The sequence below is a fragment of the Diabrotica undecimpunctata genome, chromosome 2 (genome assembly GCF_040954645.1).
Source record: "Diabrotica undecimpunctata isolate CICGRU chromosome 2, icDiaUnde3, whole genome shotgun sequence".
NCBI classification, from domain to species: Eukaryota; Metazoa; Arthropoda; class Insecta; order Coleoptera; family Chrysomelidae; genus Diabrotica; species Diabrotica undecimpunctata.
In genome coordinates, this window is record NC_092804.1 from 87,692,227 (window position 1) to 87,708,122 (window position 15,896).

A 15,896-nucleotide genomic window follows, 5' to 3' on the forward strand; every position below is an offset into this window, starting at 1 on the left:
GAAAGGAAGACCAACGCTACAGAAACGGTCATTGACAGAATAGAAAAAAAGAGGTTCAAAATGGTTTGGACACCTATTGAGAATGCCTGACGAACGTTTGCTCCAAAAACTTCACAAATGGATGCCCCCCGGAAGAAGAAAAAGAAGTAGAACTTGACGCTCATGGAATCAAGGAATTAGAAGAGCGATGGAATCGAAAGGTTTGGAGGAGGAGCATGCCTTAAACCGGCAGGATTGGCGGAGAAGAACGGGAATACGGCGATAGCCGTCTCCAAAATGTATTGTATTTACAAGTTGGCTTATTCCCATTAAAATAGTAATTACTTTAAAAGCCACAAGAAATAGTTTCAGAACAATAGATAAGATTTAGATAAGAGAAGTGAGTGATCCAAAAATGTCTTCACCCCATTTTCGGGGTACGGTACGTGCGACAGTCAAATGCACACAAGTAAGAGAGGGTGGTTTTAGTTGGTAGGCAGGATAATAGATACCTGATTCTTTGCTGCTATCTTTAGTACTTTAAATTAAACTAAAACCCAAATTTTAGGGACTCAAAGTGGAGGTAGCATAAAAAAATTTCAAACCCTCCCCCCTCAGATAAATTCTGTGTACGATACTGGTTATGCAAGAAACACTATTTTTATAAATACTAAAATAATTAACTAAAAACGCCTAAATAGGTTTTTAAAACTAAATAGGTTTTTTATAGATATATTACTTATAGAGTGTAAATTTTATGATATCCTACTTTCAAAATAAAAGTTGCAGTATCTACTATTCTGTAACTCTGTAAGTTTCAGCATGACCGGTTCAAAGTTCAAACCGATAACATTCCTATTAAATTTTGTTGTTATCTTCCAAAGTGTTGTACAAAGTAATTGATATGGCAACAATGTTAGTGTGACGTTTTGCTTGAAGCGTTTCGAAGCCGAATGTAATGCTATCTATCGATGATAAATACAACCATTGCTTCAGATGGAGCCATCTCCCTACATTACGATTTGAAGGCGGCAGTTCAAGACATAATTCTTGTTTAACGAGATTTTTCATATGTTTAGGAAAAAATATTTAACTTTTTGTTGCAAATATTTTCCACTTTTACAGTTTTATATATGTTGTTATTAAAAAATTTTTCGATTTCTTACCGGTAACTTTATTATAAGCCGAAACATATTATTTTTTCCTATTGGAACAAAACTGTAAATTTAAAAATTTTCAAAAAATTCATAAGTATTTCTTATAATCATATCTTGATGCTGTAAAAAAATTAACAAAATCCTATGTTCGGTTTTCCCGCTTTATACTTGGAAAAAAGTAGTTTTTTTGAGTTTTTTCAAAAACGAAAACATGAAGTTTGTTTAAAAGTTGTCAAAATACTTCTAGACATCACATATACCTTCTCAAATTTTTTCAAATTTTTTGAATTTGGGGTTTGTCTTTTGGGGGGTGCAGATCAACCTTAATACTAAGAATCTGAAAATAAAGTGTTAATTAGTCTTAGAACTAAGAATCTGTAAAAGAAGGTCGTTAGTTATGACATCTAAGACTAATTAATGCAAAAGGCAATTTGCAATAGGTAAATAAGCCTATAAAGTGAGCTACAAGAATGGTTCAAATTTAATTTTTAATCAGTTTCTTTTTTTATTGGAAGGAAAATATTCCTGCTTTTCCATTTTTCGCTTCTTTGTAATATCCTTAGGGGTTTCCTGAAATTCTTTCTTCACTTTGCGCTTTGTTCCTTGAATGTCCCTCACAATTTTGTCATGTAATCTTGCAAAGCTTTCATCATCTAAGTCTTCCATTAAATTTACCAAGTTTTCTATTTGAAGACTTCGTTTGGTTTTTTCCTGGATGACATTTGTCTGTTCTACCTTCCCTCTGACAAACTCATTAATTTCCTCCTGATGCCTTGATTTGATAATTGAAGTTACTGCCAAACACCTTGCAGCATCATCTAAAACAGAGTTAGTTCCCTCGCGCTCCTCGTGCATTCTTACCAAGTGCACATGCTTACACAAGATATTCCTCACCACATATTCAGCACACTCACACTGATAGCGATGAATACAAATTTTACATACTCTACAATACAATGTCTTACATTCATTTTCACATACTTGCCTTATATTTACATTATATAATTTATTAGGATCTCTAAATGACTTTACCTGAAATTGACCATATACCTTCTCATTTTTCTTAACCTCCACTTTGTTTTTCATCGTTTCTGCCATTTTGTGTGCTTTTGCTATAACCCTATCTTGATAATTGTTCGCATTTGGCCTTTCGATGTCTATAATCCTCTTCCACATTTTAATGTCAACTAGATCATCTATTGTGTCCAATAACTTTTCAATTGTTACCCCAGCACTTCTCCTAAGGTGGTTGGTCTTCAATAGGTTGTTGAAAGATTCTATCGCCATGTTTGTATTGATTCCTGAATTTTTTCTGTAACAATGAGCCCACATTTTGATTCTCTCTTCATTCTGAAAGTAATTCCTACAAAAAAAATAGACTTAAGGATGACTTAAAATGTATGATTTCATATACTTATTTACCGTGCCAGATAATTAAAAAAATCTATCTCATTTGCCTCTTGTAATTTGATTATATATCTATTGCATAACTCCATAAATCTATCTTCATCCGTTTCATTAATAATTCTTTTCATCTCAGTTTTCATCTGTTTCTTCAAAATTGGATCTTTTATTTTCTTCTTCCCTTGAATGTTCCAATTTTTCACAATGTGCCATGTACATAAAAGCCTCTTTGGTTGGTTGCCCATAATCTTCACCCATGCATTATAATATTTTTTATCGTCATCACTCATAAAATGTTCTGCATGAATTCCAGTTTGCATTCTATTCTTGAGAGCACCTAAAAGTTTTTAAAAATTATTTTTACTTACCAGTCATAAATTGTCACTACTCATATAATACATACCTAAAAAAACTTCTTGAACTACTTGGTCCAATCGGTTTGACAGTAAGAATGCAACTGGAAATCCTGTATTCCTGTCATCTTTAATAAGCACCACTGTTAAATCCATTCCCCTCTTGTTCGTGCCATGTGTACCATCCATACAAATTATGCTATGGAATTCTCTTAATTTATCTTCCATAACAGAGTTCATGAATCCTAAGGCAAAATCTTCTTTTTTAAGTACATCATGTTGTTCTCCTAATAAAAATAAAAAATTTATAGTTTAGAGATAATTAAAGATAATAAATTAATGGTAAGAGACTGAAATTTTATTGTATTTTTTAACAGGTAATCATTAGTCCTATTTTTTTTTTTGTGTTGACTTCTTATTTAACATATCATATTTATCAAAAACTGGAAGAGCAAAGTATGAAATAGATCAGAATGGAGAAGTATTCTTTAACAGACTAAGACCCAAAAATGGTTGTCTAGTAAAATAAAAAACTAGTAAGTTTGCCCAATAAATCAGCACCTCCATTACAAAATTAGTTTTAATGTAAAAAACCAATGACTACAATCTTACGAGATATATTATTTAAAAATGTATATTGTTGATTCTGCTAAGAGTAAGGTTTGTTACATGAGTCAAGTGATAACAATTCACACAAGTCAAATTGGAATAGGATTAATTATAATTGTAGTAGGCATAAAAAAATGATAGGTCTTTACCTTCCTTCTTGAATAAGAAAGCATAATTCTTGTTGTTAGCATTCCATTCCTGAACCTTTAAAGCCGTTGCTACCATATCATTTTGATCTCGTTTCTTATATGTATTATACTTCCTGGACAAATTTGAGAGGTCTTTACTTGTTAATAGGGCAAGTCTTTCTAGTTTTGGTGTTTCCAATTTTCTTGAATCTTCTAAAATTCTGCTGGATGGCACCCCAGATATTAACTTCTCTACAATCATTTTTTCTTCTGCTTTTGCCAGATGCATGGTTCTTAATTCCTCTTTATGTCCAGCATGTGTTTTCCAATAACTGACTGAAACTTGTCCTTGATCTCTCAGTTTGCAAATCAGCCTGGAGGGACACACTCCTTTAATTTTAATTGATCCACCAGATTTCTCTGTTCTAATTTTATAGTTGGGCTTATATCCTAAATATAGATTAGTATAAGTTTTAAATATTACAAGTAACAAAGTATTGTACCTACCTTTAGTGTTACTTCTGTTACACTCATAGTATAATGTCTTCTGTTCATTTCTATTAACAATTCTATTCATTGTATAACTTGTCTCAAATTTCTGCATGTCTTTCCATGTCTCATATTCTTGTAAACTAGAAAATTCAAAAGTTATTAATTCAATACTCACCTGGTGGTTCCCTTTAAGATGTTTTCGTAAGTTCTCATGGCTTTTGAAATTAGTTTCTTGTTCACATAAGGGACAAATAATGTGATTAATTTTCTTAATCGACATATCTATGTTATGTATTCCTTTGATATGACGATTTCGTAATTCCACATTTTTAAATATTTTGCTGCAAAGATGGCAGGCTCCTGAGTTAATTTCACAGCTTGTTGAAGTGGATGGATAGACAGAATCCATAATTGCTTGCTAAAACAAAGTCTTAGGTAATTAAATATGGTGTTCTAACGAACAGATTTTTAAAACAATTTAACAGATTTTTAAAAATAAATGAGAAAAATTTAAATTGATTCTGTTGATGAATTGTTCTGTTGGTTGCTTATTGGCAAATTGGTATAAAACCGCCTAATCACAGATGTTTAAGCGCCAAACAGAGAGATACATAACCTGAAAAATTCAAAATTCAAAAAATGAGATTTTTAAATGATAAATAAAAGATAAATAATCCTATAAAACTATTTTAAAAATTATTTATTGTCAAATATTATGAAACACATAGGTACATATTTAACAAATTAGTGTTTAAAATATTTTAATATATTTTTCAAAGTTGAATAGAACACCTCACACAAATTCACTTTAATGAAGAAAGAACTGCGTTTGTGTTGTGCGTTTAATAATTGCGTATTCACCTTATATATAAAAAATGTTGTGGTTCCCCCAAAACAGATTGTTACTAAAATAGAGAAGGTCCTATTTTAGGGGGAACCACCAGATATAATTTTAGGAAATTACCTAAGGACCTATATTTTTTTATAATATTGCTATGGATTTATCCATTTAATATTGAGCAATGATTGTAAACATTCTTTATAGTTTAAACTTCAATGAAAATTATTAACTGTGTCTAAAGACATATATGATATTTTACCCAAGAGTATTAAGTATAATGAATATACATAAAAACATAATTTTGTTTTCTTAGGATTTAACATTTTGTCAGCACATTATCTGAAATTCACACTTAAATCAATATGTTTTTACTATTAGGTCTGTTGAATGTTTGTTCTTTACACAAAATTCAGTCTATACTTCATATTTATTAAAGGCGGTAAAATATACATTACAATTCAGTTGTTTCTAAACCACTTTCAAAGCATAAAAAACCTCTAAAGCTTTGTTTATATTATTTTGTGTATATTAATTGAGTTAATTGGAGTAGCCCACTTTGATACAAAAATACAGTCAATTTATGGATATTTCAAGGTGACAATCTAAAAAAAGCTGATTTCCTCCCATGCATTTTATTAGAAACACTTAAGATTTAAAAAAATTTTAAAAATCGTAAGATGTAAGACCTTAATCGTGAGATTTGTCTTCAATTCGTGAGATCTCACGATAAATCGTGAGGAGTGGCATCGCTGATGGCGGATTTCGCACATGCGCAAAGAAATTTGGATTGCGAAAAAGCCTTCCGTTTCGCTTCTTGTTGGGATGGAGTATTCTGTGGTAACAGGGATAGCCAAGGTCAAATCACGTTCGGATTTCGCTCCCATTCGTTTGGGGTGCTGCTAGACTCGTTCCTGCGCGGAAAGAGTGCGCTGTGGTCAATTCAAATTCAAAGTTGAGTTTAGACAAATACGGCGCCATATTTGTATTTGTTTTATTTTTTATAATTTAAAATTTTTTATATAAGTAGTGCAAAAAGGTACAATTTTAGAAGATTTTTTATTATGGCATCGAACACATTATATGGAATACCAATGGAAAAACGAAGAAATGAAAGTGCTAATATGATCATTGTTACGTCCCTCCACATATATTCTTAGTTTTTTATTAATAATTTTTATTATTTTATTTTTATATTTAATTCTTTAATTAACGTGTGTGTATATCTTGTCAATCGTGAATTAATACGGACCTGTACAGTCCACCCCCCCCTAAAAGTCTTAAGGGAGCAAAGCTACGGGACGACACGCACTTCAATCTTAGTTTAGATATAGTCTTGTATAAATCAGCGCGCGAAACACTCCAGTATTTTTGTGTAACCTGACCACGTGACCTTTTGAGAAGATTCTGTTCCCGAGTCAACCCAGTGCACTGAGGAAGAAGAAGTATTACATCAACATCACAGGTACCGTAATTTGATTGCATACACACACAGTATTTATATTAATTGATAAATTTACATATAACTTATTTTCATATTAAAATTATACCAGCACCTAAATAAACAATTATGAGTGAGTGTTTCTCTTATAGAATTTAAAGCTCATTCAATCATGATACTATGATTAAGAAGATAAGATATTGCGCATAAGTCGTGACGTAATTGGAGAGTTGCACGTTCGTAATGTCAGTTTTTTGTATGTGTCAATAAATAATCTTTAATAAATAGTTTGGAGATATCCTTTTGTGTACGATTATTGTAATTATTAAACCATTATTTAATATTATTATTTTGCTAATTGAATAATTTCATGACAGAATGCATAAAAATCCCATTTAACTTTAACAAGAATTCAAATTCTACTCTCCAATGACGGCATGCGCGATCACTACCGATTTTGTGCTACGGGAAGATCCTATCTTGTTCTAGACGTTCCACGACCATGTTGATCTTTCGGATCGAATGAACGCCATCTCTTAATTGGAAAGGCAACTAAATTGACAAAATATAGTTACGCGGGAATTTCAAACTAGAAATTTTGCGGGATTTTTGAATAAAAGGTACGGATAACCTATACTGGTTAATATTGCCAATTTAAAATGTAGGAAATTAAAACAACAGAAAGACAATTCAATGTTTTATTCAGTAATTATACAATAACTTAAAATTATCTTAAAGTACTATCTACATAAAAAATACTAAAAGTCTAAAGTTTGTTCAAAAATTGCGCTACTGAATAGTTCAATCTTACAAAAGAGCATTGTTGCATTTCCCAATGTAATATATATCGTTACAGATATATAAACCGTTATGTATACAGATAGATTATTGCACAATTTTCTGGCATTGTGATTGATGGAATTTTTTGTTAAGTCCGAAGCTGATCATGTCAAATAAACTGCAGAATTTACATTTCTTGTTGGAAATAGCACCTTCTATTAAAGTATTAATGTGTTTGTGAATTAAGTAAATGAATTCTAAAATTAATAGAGCAGGATTAATAAATATTTTATATTTCTTAAAGTAAAATCTAGAGTATCGTCAATAAAAACCCAAAAACTTAATTGAACTTGCGATGTTTATTAGACTATTGTTAAGCATTAGAGGTTGTAAAATTACTCTAACTAAACGACATAGTTACAGTTTTATCAGTGTTAAAACAAAGCCCATTCGAGTCAGGGCAAGACTTAATATTAACGAGATCCCTACTTATGGAAAATTGTAGAATTAGCAAATCTAAACTACTCCAGGGTCCTGATTCTATTTCATTTCGATGTCGAAATTTAAAAGCGACTACGCCATGACAGTCGCAATCGCTAGCGATTCTCATTCATTTCGATTGTAGTTAAAACTGGGGATATTTACTTTATCATTTTGACACTGCTGAAAATTTGGGTTGGCCCTGTTGTTTATTGGCTGCACGCTGCATACGCAGAGCACACTACCTCCAGGTGTAATTTTATCTATGCTGCATACGCTAGTTGAATGTTTGATTTGTTTACGTTTATACGTTACGTGGACGTCTGTTTTTTCTTGTTTGACTTGTTAAATCATAAATAGTGGCTATTCTCAATTATATTTTGAATTGAAAGAAAAGATGGCAAGAAAAAAAAGGCGATGTGGGAGATCCTTAAGTTATAACCACTAAGATTTGACTTAGTGGTTATGTTCTAATATATTTTTAAATTTACTGCAGCTTAGTAACACCAACCCTAAACATTTTGCGTATTCTAGAGGCATAAACACCTTCCAAATATGGTTCTAATACCCTTATTAAATAATTTGCAGCTTGTTTATTATGCCGGAATTGCTGCCTAAATTGAGCATCACTTAGTGAAAAAGAATTTGGAGTATCCCGTAACATTCTTCTTATCCTCCGTTGTGAGCGTCGGATATCTATCCTCTCTAATTCCTCCAAAACTAGCAAATGTCCGTAAAACGCATCCATATTAATACTTTTTGCCTCAGTTTTCCTTGCAAGGATCAAAACACAACACCGCCTACCTAAACTGAACCTAAGTTCACTTCTCCCAGTCCAGCCCAGCAGCCATGTCATGTCAGATGTCAGATTAATTTCGACTCGAAATTAAATTACAACCACTTTCTTGAAGTTGAAATTAATTTCGATAAATCGAAAATTAGTGACGTCGTTTGGTTAGTTCAGCTGAAATCCACAAGGTTCGCAAAGTCGCATTTCGACGTCGCCATATTAATTTCGACATGTTTTGAGTCGAAATCTCAATTAGAATCAGGGCCCATATAACACTTATATCATCGACAAATAAAGTGATTCTACTATTAACTTTTAAGTCTGTCATGTTATAATGAAAAGTTGATAGGTTAATAAATGAAGAATTTGATAGACAACCAGTTAAGTTAACAGAGACAGTAACAGCAATGGTGACCAGCAGTTGGAACATATGGAAGTTGGAAGTGTGGAAAGCATTAGGAGAGACGGGGACAAGCTGGTTAACAGGTCTACTTAATAGAATTATTGAGAAAGCATACGATAGAGTTCCTTGAGAGATTCTGAGGTGGGCCCCAATAAGAAAGGAATTCCCAATGAATATGTAAAGATTGTGAAAGACATTTTATGTATGAGGGAGTAACAACTAGTGTTAGGGATAGGTATGGGAGAGACTGATAAATTTCATGTGAAAATAGGATTACACCAAGGCTCGGTGCTTAGTCTTTATTTATTCTCGTTACTTCTGGACCAAATAACAGTGAAACTACAGGGTAACATTCCATGGTGCTTAATGTATGCTGATGATGTAGTGTTAATAGGAAATAGTGAAAGCTACTTAGAACAAAAACTGTAACAGAGGAGACAAGCTCTTGAGGAAAAAGGTTTAAAACTTAGGACAAAAACAGAGTATTTGGAATGAGAATGCTTAGATGGATGGGTGGAGTGACAAAAAAGGATAAAATTAGGGATGAGTCTATTAGGGGAAGTCTAGGGGTAGCAACAATTGCTGACAAGATGAGAGAGTATAGGTTAAGATGGTTTGGTCATATTCAATGTCAAGACGTTAATCATCTAATACGAAGAATTGCTGATCTGCGGGTTCCTGGAAGAAGTAGGAGAGGAAACCAAAAACCAATTAAACCCTGAAGTACACCACTGATTACTTGAAGCTCTGCAGAAACCGTTAAACAGAATCTTTTGGTTTTTTTAAGAATTTTTTCTTATTCCTCTTCAAATATATTTGGCAAGCTTCTTTTTTAACAGGATTATTACCAGAATAAGGTCTGCTATCTTTACCCTGAATTTTATTATTAATACATTTGCACCAATTATGCAATAATGTTCGTGTAGTTATTGTAATAATTGAATCTATTGTATTATATTTGTGCTCCTTACAAGAAAAAATATCCAAATTTTGTCTAATAACGTGTTGTTTTATATCAGTTACTAGGGTTTTAGATGAAGATGTATTTAAGAAAAAATTTATTGTCTGTAACAACATGTGAAAAAAATTGACAAATCCCTCTGTTGGGTAACATAACCTGTAACCCCATCCATTATTGTATTCTCTGACTCGTATTAATTCATTATCTGGATTATTTTTTCCTGTAAATAAAGAAGTTTTACAAACTTCACATTTTTTACACAGACTTTTAATTTTTTCAAAATGAATCCTGCTACATAATTTGTTACCAACTTGCTCAACTTCTCACGTAAATTGACAATATTTGTGGGAATAGTTGGTATGTCTTGCATAACATAATCATTAGGAATAACATTTTCCCTGTTATTATAAAAAAATGTTTTAGTGGAAGTAAACCAATTTGTGCTTCCGTCATCTTCACAATTAAATGATGCTTTATGAATTTTAAAGCTTGAATTCACCATCATTGTTTTAAAAATACCAGCAAAACTTGATGGTGAGGGATTTGTATAGAGTGCCCCAAAAGCTCTAGCTTGTCCAAATATGTTTTCGATGGGATCCTAGTTCAAACGTCTGGGTAACAAGTATTTGAATCCAGATGTTTTCAAGGTATTCCAAATAGAAATTAAATTTTAAATTGTAAATATCCAATTTTTGAGGCTCGGGGGACGAGCTTGGTCATGTACTCTTTTTTTTTCAAATGCCATTGACTGCAACATGGGCAAAGCCTCATTTGTCCAAAATCTAATATGATCAGATGTATCACTTATTCCACATCTCAAAATTTTTCCTTGCTCTGCAGATTTTCTTCCACCATTCACTGAATCGAACAATCTATCAAAGAAGAGTAGAAGTCTGGCAGTATCTGCTGCACCTTCCCCAATAACCTTGTTGTTGTCTGAAACAAAACAATAGAATAAACTGATACTGCAACAGCAGTTTTTGTCAAATTTACTTACCAAGTCTACTAGCTAACATAAGTGTTGATGAAAATCATTGACTAAAAACTTGGGCAGCTAATTTAACTTTCATTTTCTTCATTTTTGATTCCTCAATTTGTAAATCTGTGATGTGCGGCAGTGCCCTTAAGCCTTCATTATTTTCAGAAGCACAATCATTTTTATATAATGATTTAATATGTTGCCACTTTGCAACTTTTTTTGTGTTTTGAAACATGTATTGTAAATTTTTTTTTAGAAGATTATTCCTTATTCCTTTTAAAAAATGAGGTGGATCCAGTATTGGATAAATTTTGAAATCTCCTACTTCAAAAAAACCATATTCATATTTGTCACTTCTTCCTTGTTCCAAGTATTTCTTTTTTGTGTCTTTCATTAAAGAATTTAACACACTTACATTTACGCCAACTTGGTCACATATTACTGTTATGGGCTTCAAACCTATAGCTATAACATTTTGCAACACACTGGTTAAGGCGTTTTTTAGTTGGGTGGATTTTGCTCCTCCTCTACTAGAAAAACAGTAGCTTATTGGAGCTTTTATATTTGATTTAATACCTCTAATCATAAAAAAGAGAACATGATCACATATGTAGGTACTTCTACCATCTCCAAAATCCTCAAAACCCTCAATAAAACCCTGCCTTTCATTATAATTCAATCCTGGCATTAGACTCATTTCATCAAAAATTACTGACACAAATTTTTCAGTGTCATCAAGTTTATGAACTTTTTTTTCCAATGACTGGAAAATGTTGTTATTTAAGCCAGGTTCAAAATGAATTTTAATCAATAATCTATTTAAAAGTAGCTTTACTAGGTAAAATAAATATTTTACATAGGAAGCGTAAGATCTAGCACTTTGTTTGTACAGGGTTAAAGCCATTATTTTCTCATCCATAGTAAAACGACGTTGCTTTTTAGATTTATCTGCTTCTCTAAATTGACATTTGAATAATAATGATGACATATGGTTCAGTTTGTCAATATTTTCATGTAGAAAAAATGTTTTCTGGAATTTTTCTGATTCCGCTAATCGCTTTTTGAAAGATAACTTTGAAATATTGGTATGATTATACTTTTTGTATAATCGCCTCATTTCAGTATAAAGTTTCTTTTTTTTAGGCGTTAGATCATTTCTTCTAATTCCACATTGTCTTAAAATGTTCTTAGGACCTTGTTCTGAAAATAAAATATATCATTTTATAATATAGTAAGTATAAGATACAGTTTAATTTGATAATTAAAAACTGTAATGATTTCTACTTAGTTGTACATGTATAACATTAAACTTTCTCGAGGTCTGTTTCCTGGGTCAATTTTGTTCAGAAAAAGTTCATTTGATTACATTGAGATTGACTAACTTAAGAGTTCCATTTGAACTTTTAATGTTGGGTGTTTGGCATCTGTTGATACCCAAAATTGTATTAAGTGAGAGCAAATCAATAGATATATAATTGATTCTTTCCTAATGCAAATATAGTATTTACGGAATAAAAATATAGAAAAAGTTAAATAACCTTTATACCCACACATGTGAAACAATACAAACAAAATGGTAAAAGAATTAGAAAATATAAAAAAAGAACTAAAAAACTGTATATAAGAAGTCCATAATGATTTAGCCAGTTGCTACTCTCAACTGAATAATCGTCAAACAACTGTTGAGTTGAGTGTATGCATTGGGCCATCTAATACCGTGGAAATTGAGTTGATTGATAGTTGTTCTACTATTCAGTCAAAAGGTGATCAAGGAGGTCTTTTAATTTTTTAGTCGAGCAACTAGCGAGTTGACAGTATGCACACTTCAATGTATTGCTATAGACTTATAATACACAACTAAATACTTGTTTGACTAAAAGTTGTCTGTATGCCCTGTGCCTTAAGCTCTCCTTTGCATTCATATTTCTGTTGCAATAGGTTGACTATTGTGTTTAGTGTACATTGTGTATCGTGTTTACTAAGGTTGTGTTTTTCTATAGCTTTTTGTTTGTGGCATTCTGAATTTTTAGAAAGAATGTTAAGAATAAGCCACAACAATATACTTATATACTTATATGCACTCTACTGCATACTACTCACCTGTAGTTTCATTAAAAGGAAGGGTAGTGTCAACAGTTGCTTCAGAATTGTATTCTTTGCTGCATGATGCATAGTTATGGTCATTTAACACTCCCACATCTAAAAATAACTTTTTTTAGTTCTATAAAAGGAAATAATGGTGCATGAAACATACTTTCTGCATAGTCTCTGTAGTTTTCTTGCTCCATACATCTCGTTGATCGAGCATAACAATGATCTTGGGAGATAACTATAAGAGAAATGTTTTTTAGTCTAATGGATGGAACTAAAATACTTTGAAGAGTCATACTCACCTAACTCAATCTTGTCCTCTTTTTCAGTTTCTCCAGGATTAATCATATGGTAGGAAATAAGATTTATTCCATTACTTGAAAATATGAAAGTTACTGTAATCTATATATATTTGAAAATTTTGGTAGTGGGTAGTGTTGTAATTAGGGCTGAAATACCAATACAAACAAAAATCATAATTTTACTAAAAACTTCCAATATTTCCATTTTCCAATTTGTTCAAAAGGCTAAACATTAATATCATGTGACAGCACTGTTTTTGTAATACATGTTTAACATTTAGTTAAATGAAAATTTTGAAAGAATAACTTGTAGGATTTTTTAGATAAATAACTTACCTGATAACTTTAAAGTCGGAATTGCATTTGTATGTAATCTTTTGCAACCTTCCGAAAAATATATATTCTCGAAATGTTGATGACACTCTTCTATTGGAATAAACTGTTTCAGGTTTCATTAAATAAAGTTCAGGATTATTAATTTTCTGCAACCAAAACTGTTAAGATGCTTTTTAGGATTTGGGAACCTATGAAGCAAAATATTGTTTTTTTTTACATGTGGAAACACAACCACAACACGGGATGATCGAACGCATGGTGTAAACAACTATTTACATTTAAATAAATAAAAAAATAGCCTACAATTTAATTGTCAATGTCAATTGTTAAATATGACAAGACAGTTGACTGAAGGCGACATCTCTGTATTGGAAAGGCAAGTAATTCGCTGTCTTTACCTTGACCATTTACGTGAAAGGTCTATAGAGTATCTTGTTAGTCACAGCACAGTATAAATAGACAAAGTTGTTGTCTATACTGTGGTCATAGTATCATGAATATGTAAAATATAGAGTCTTAAAAATAACAAACATTATCCACTTTTAATATAATTCAGATATTTATGAGTAGAATTTACAACTTCTTAGCCCTTTAGACCGCGATATATCTTAGACGCAGAATAAGAAACAATCAGAATGCCCACTCTCAGATGCCGCCTTTGAAGTTTTTCAGCACGCGATCGCCCAAGAACGGTTGACTACATAGGATAGTTCCATCGCCCAAATTTGTCTGTCACTGCAACACGCGGCTGTGACGGTGACGTAGGTATGGGGATGACAAGCAATTATCGAACTTATTGTTACTATTAACAACTTTTATGGAAGATAAGCTTAATTTGAGATTAAAAAGTTTAAAACGAAAAATTTACGTTTTGTTTTTGTAAATAGATGGCTTTTTGGAATACTTTTGGACTAATATATTGATCCACACTCAGAAAAAAGTACAATTTGGTTTGTGGTTAACACTTTATTTAACGAAATTTCAGATTTTTTTATTTTTTCTGAAAATTTATATTTTTTGCTTTGGAATACCTCATCTGACTTGTTAAACTTTTTATTTTCATTTGACCCTTTTTCTTCAAATTTGAATGATCACCTATTAATTTTTCATACTTGTTTAACAATTAGTTGTATTTTGCTTCAAAATCTACTTCAGGCTTTAAATCTATATTGTCACCAGCTTGTTTAAAAATTATTTCAGATTCAGTAATAGTATGTTCATGTTGATTAGATGCAATATTCAAAATATTTAAATCAATCTTTGTAATTTCTGCTACAAGTTGCTTTCTGTTTCTAACATCTAATCTACCATGAATCTACCTTCAGAAGTAGAGACAGAAGGTGTGTGAAAGGCATCGAACAAAAAGACAGAAGAGGGAATGTAAAGGTAGTGGTGGCAAAAATGTTGTTAGACGGGAAGTGCCATTTTGAGAGGCCACATTAAACAAGGAAAGATAATCTCTTTCCTTGTTTAAGAACTTAAATTTAGTTGGGTTATGTTATTGTTTGTCCCCAATGACATATAATATATAGACTCCGTGAACGCTTTAAAAAGTGTCCGCAACATGAAATACCTTTGTTATTGTTTATTGTTTTGATATGAAATTGTGTGTTTACATATTTATTGTGACAAGCAAATTTTATTTAAAATTTTTACCTACTATTTTAGTAAAATGCTATTTAGGTATCTTGTTTGTGATCGCTGAAGTTCGAAGAGCGAAACGTTATCACTTTTCAAGTAAGTTATTTTTTATATGTATGTTTTATAAATATTAGGTTATGTTTTGATAGCCAGTGGAGGCGTTTAGTTGTTATTTATTTAATAAATAAATAAATTATTATTATGCATTATACTGAATAATAACAATTTCCATTAAATTTTTTTGTCTTTTTTTTTTATTAAAATCATTTAGGTAAATATAATTTTTCTTACTAATTTTTTTTTTCATAGATTTCGTTTTGACCAATTTTGGTACTGTACGTACATGATGTAAAATGTACGTTTTAAGTACGTACACTGCGGTACATACCAGTACGTACTATTACGTCTTAAGTATGTACCAGGAGAAAGAAGAATAAACATATTTAATATGTTAGGTTATGTTAACCTAACCTAATTTGGAGTACAGTTTTGATGTGATAATTTATTGCATTCATTTAGATTTTTTTACTTATTTTTGGTGTTGGTGTTTATAGCGTGGTTTCCTGTTATCTTATATATTATAATCAGTCGAGTGTTTTTTAACTTATATAGTCATACTGAAAAATGTATTTTGTGGGTGGGGAAGTATATTTAAAACAAAACCATTTGGTAAACTTTAAGATTTATAAATTTTGCTTGTTTTGTACTTCAAATATGAATAAAAAAGACATA

The 15,896-nt window shown here is 31.4% G+C and overlaps 1 protein-coding gene across 1 annotated transcript; it reads right to left on the reverse strand.

The window, feature by feature from the left end:
- Window positions 1-1,310: 1,310 nt before the first annotated feature.
- Window positions 1,311-4,647, reverse strand: LOC140434720 (uncharacterized). Its single transcript, XM_072523187.1, has 5 exons — window positions 4,138-4,647; window positions 3,652-4,080; window positions 2,944-3,180; window positions 2,559-2,877; window positions 1,311-2,499 (listed from the first exon to the last, which is right to left on the reverse strand). The coding sequence occupies exons 1-5, from the start codon at window positions 4,529-4,531 to the stop codon at window positions 1,629-1,631; spliced, it is 2,250 nt and encodes a 749-aa protein (XP_072379288.1). The 5' UTR covers window positions 4,532-4,647; the 3' UTR covers window positions 1,311-1,628.
- Window positions 4,648-15,896: the final 11,249 nt, after the last annotated feature.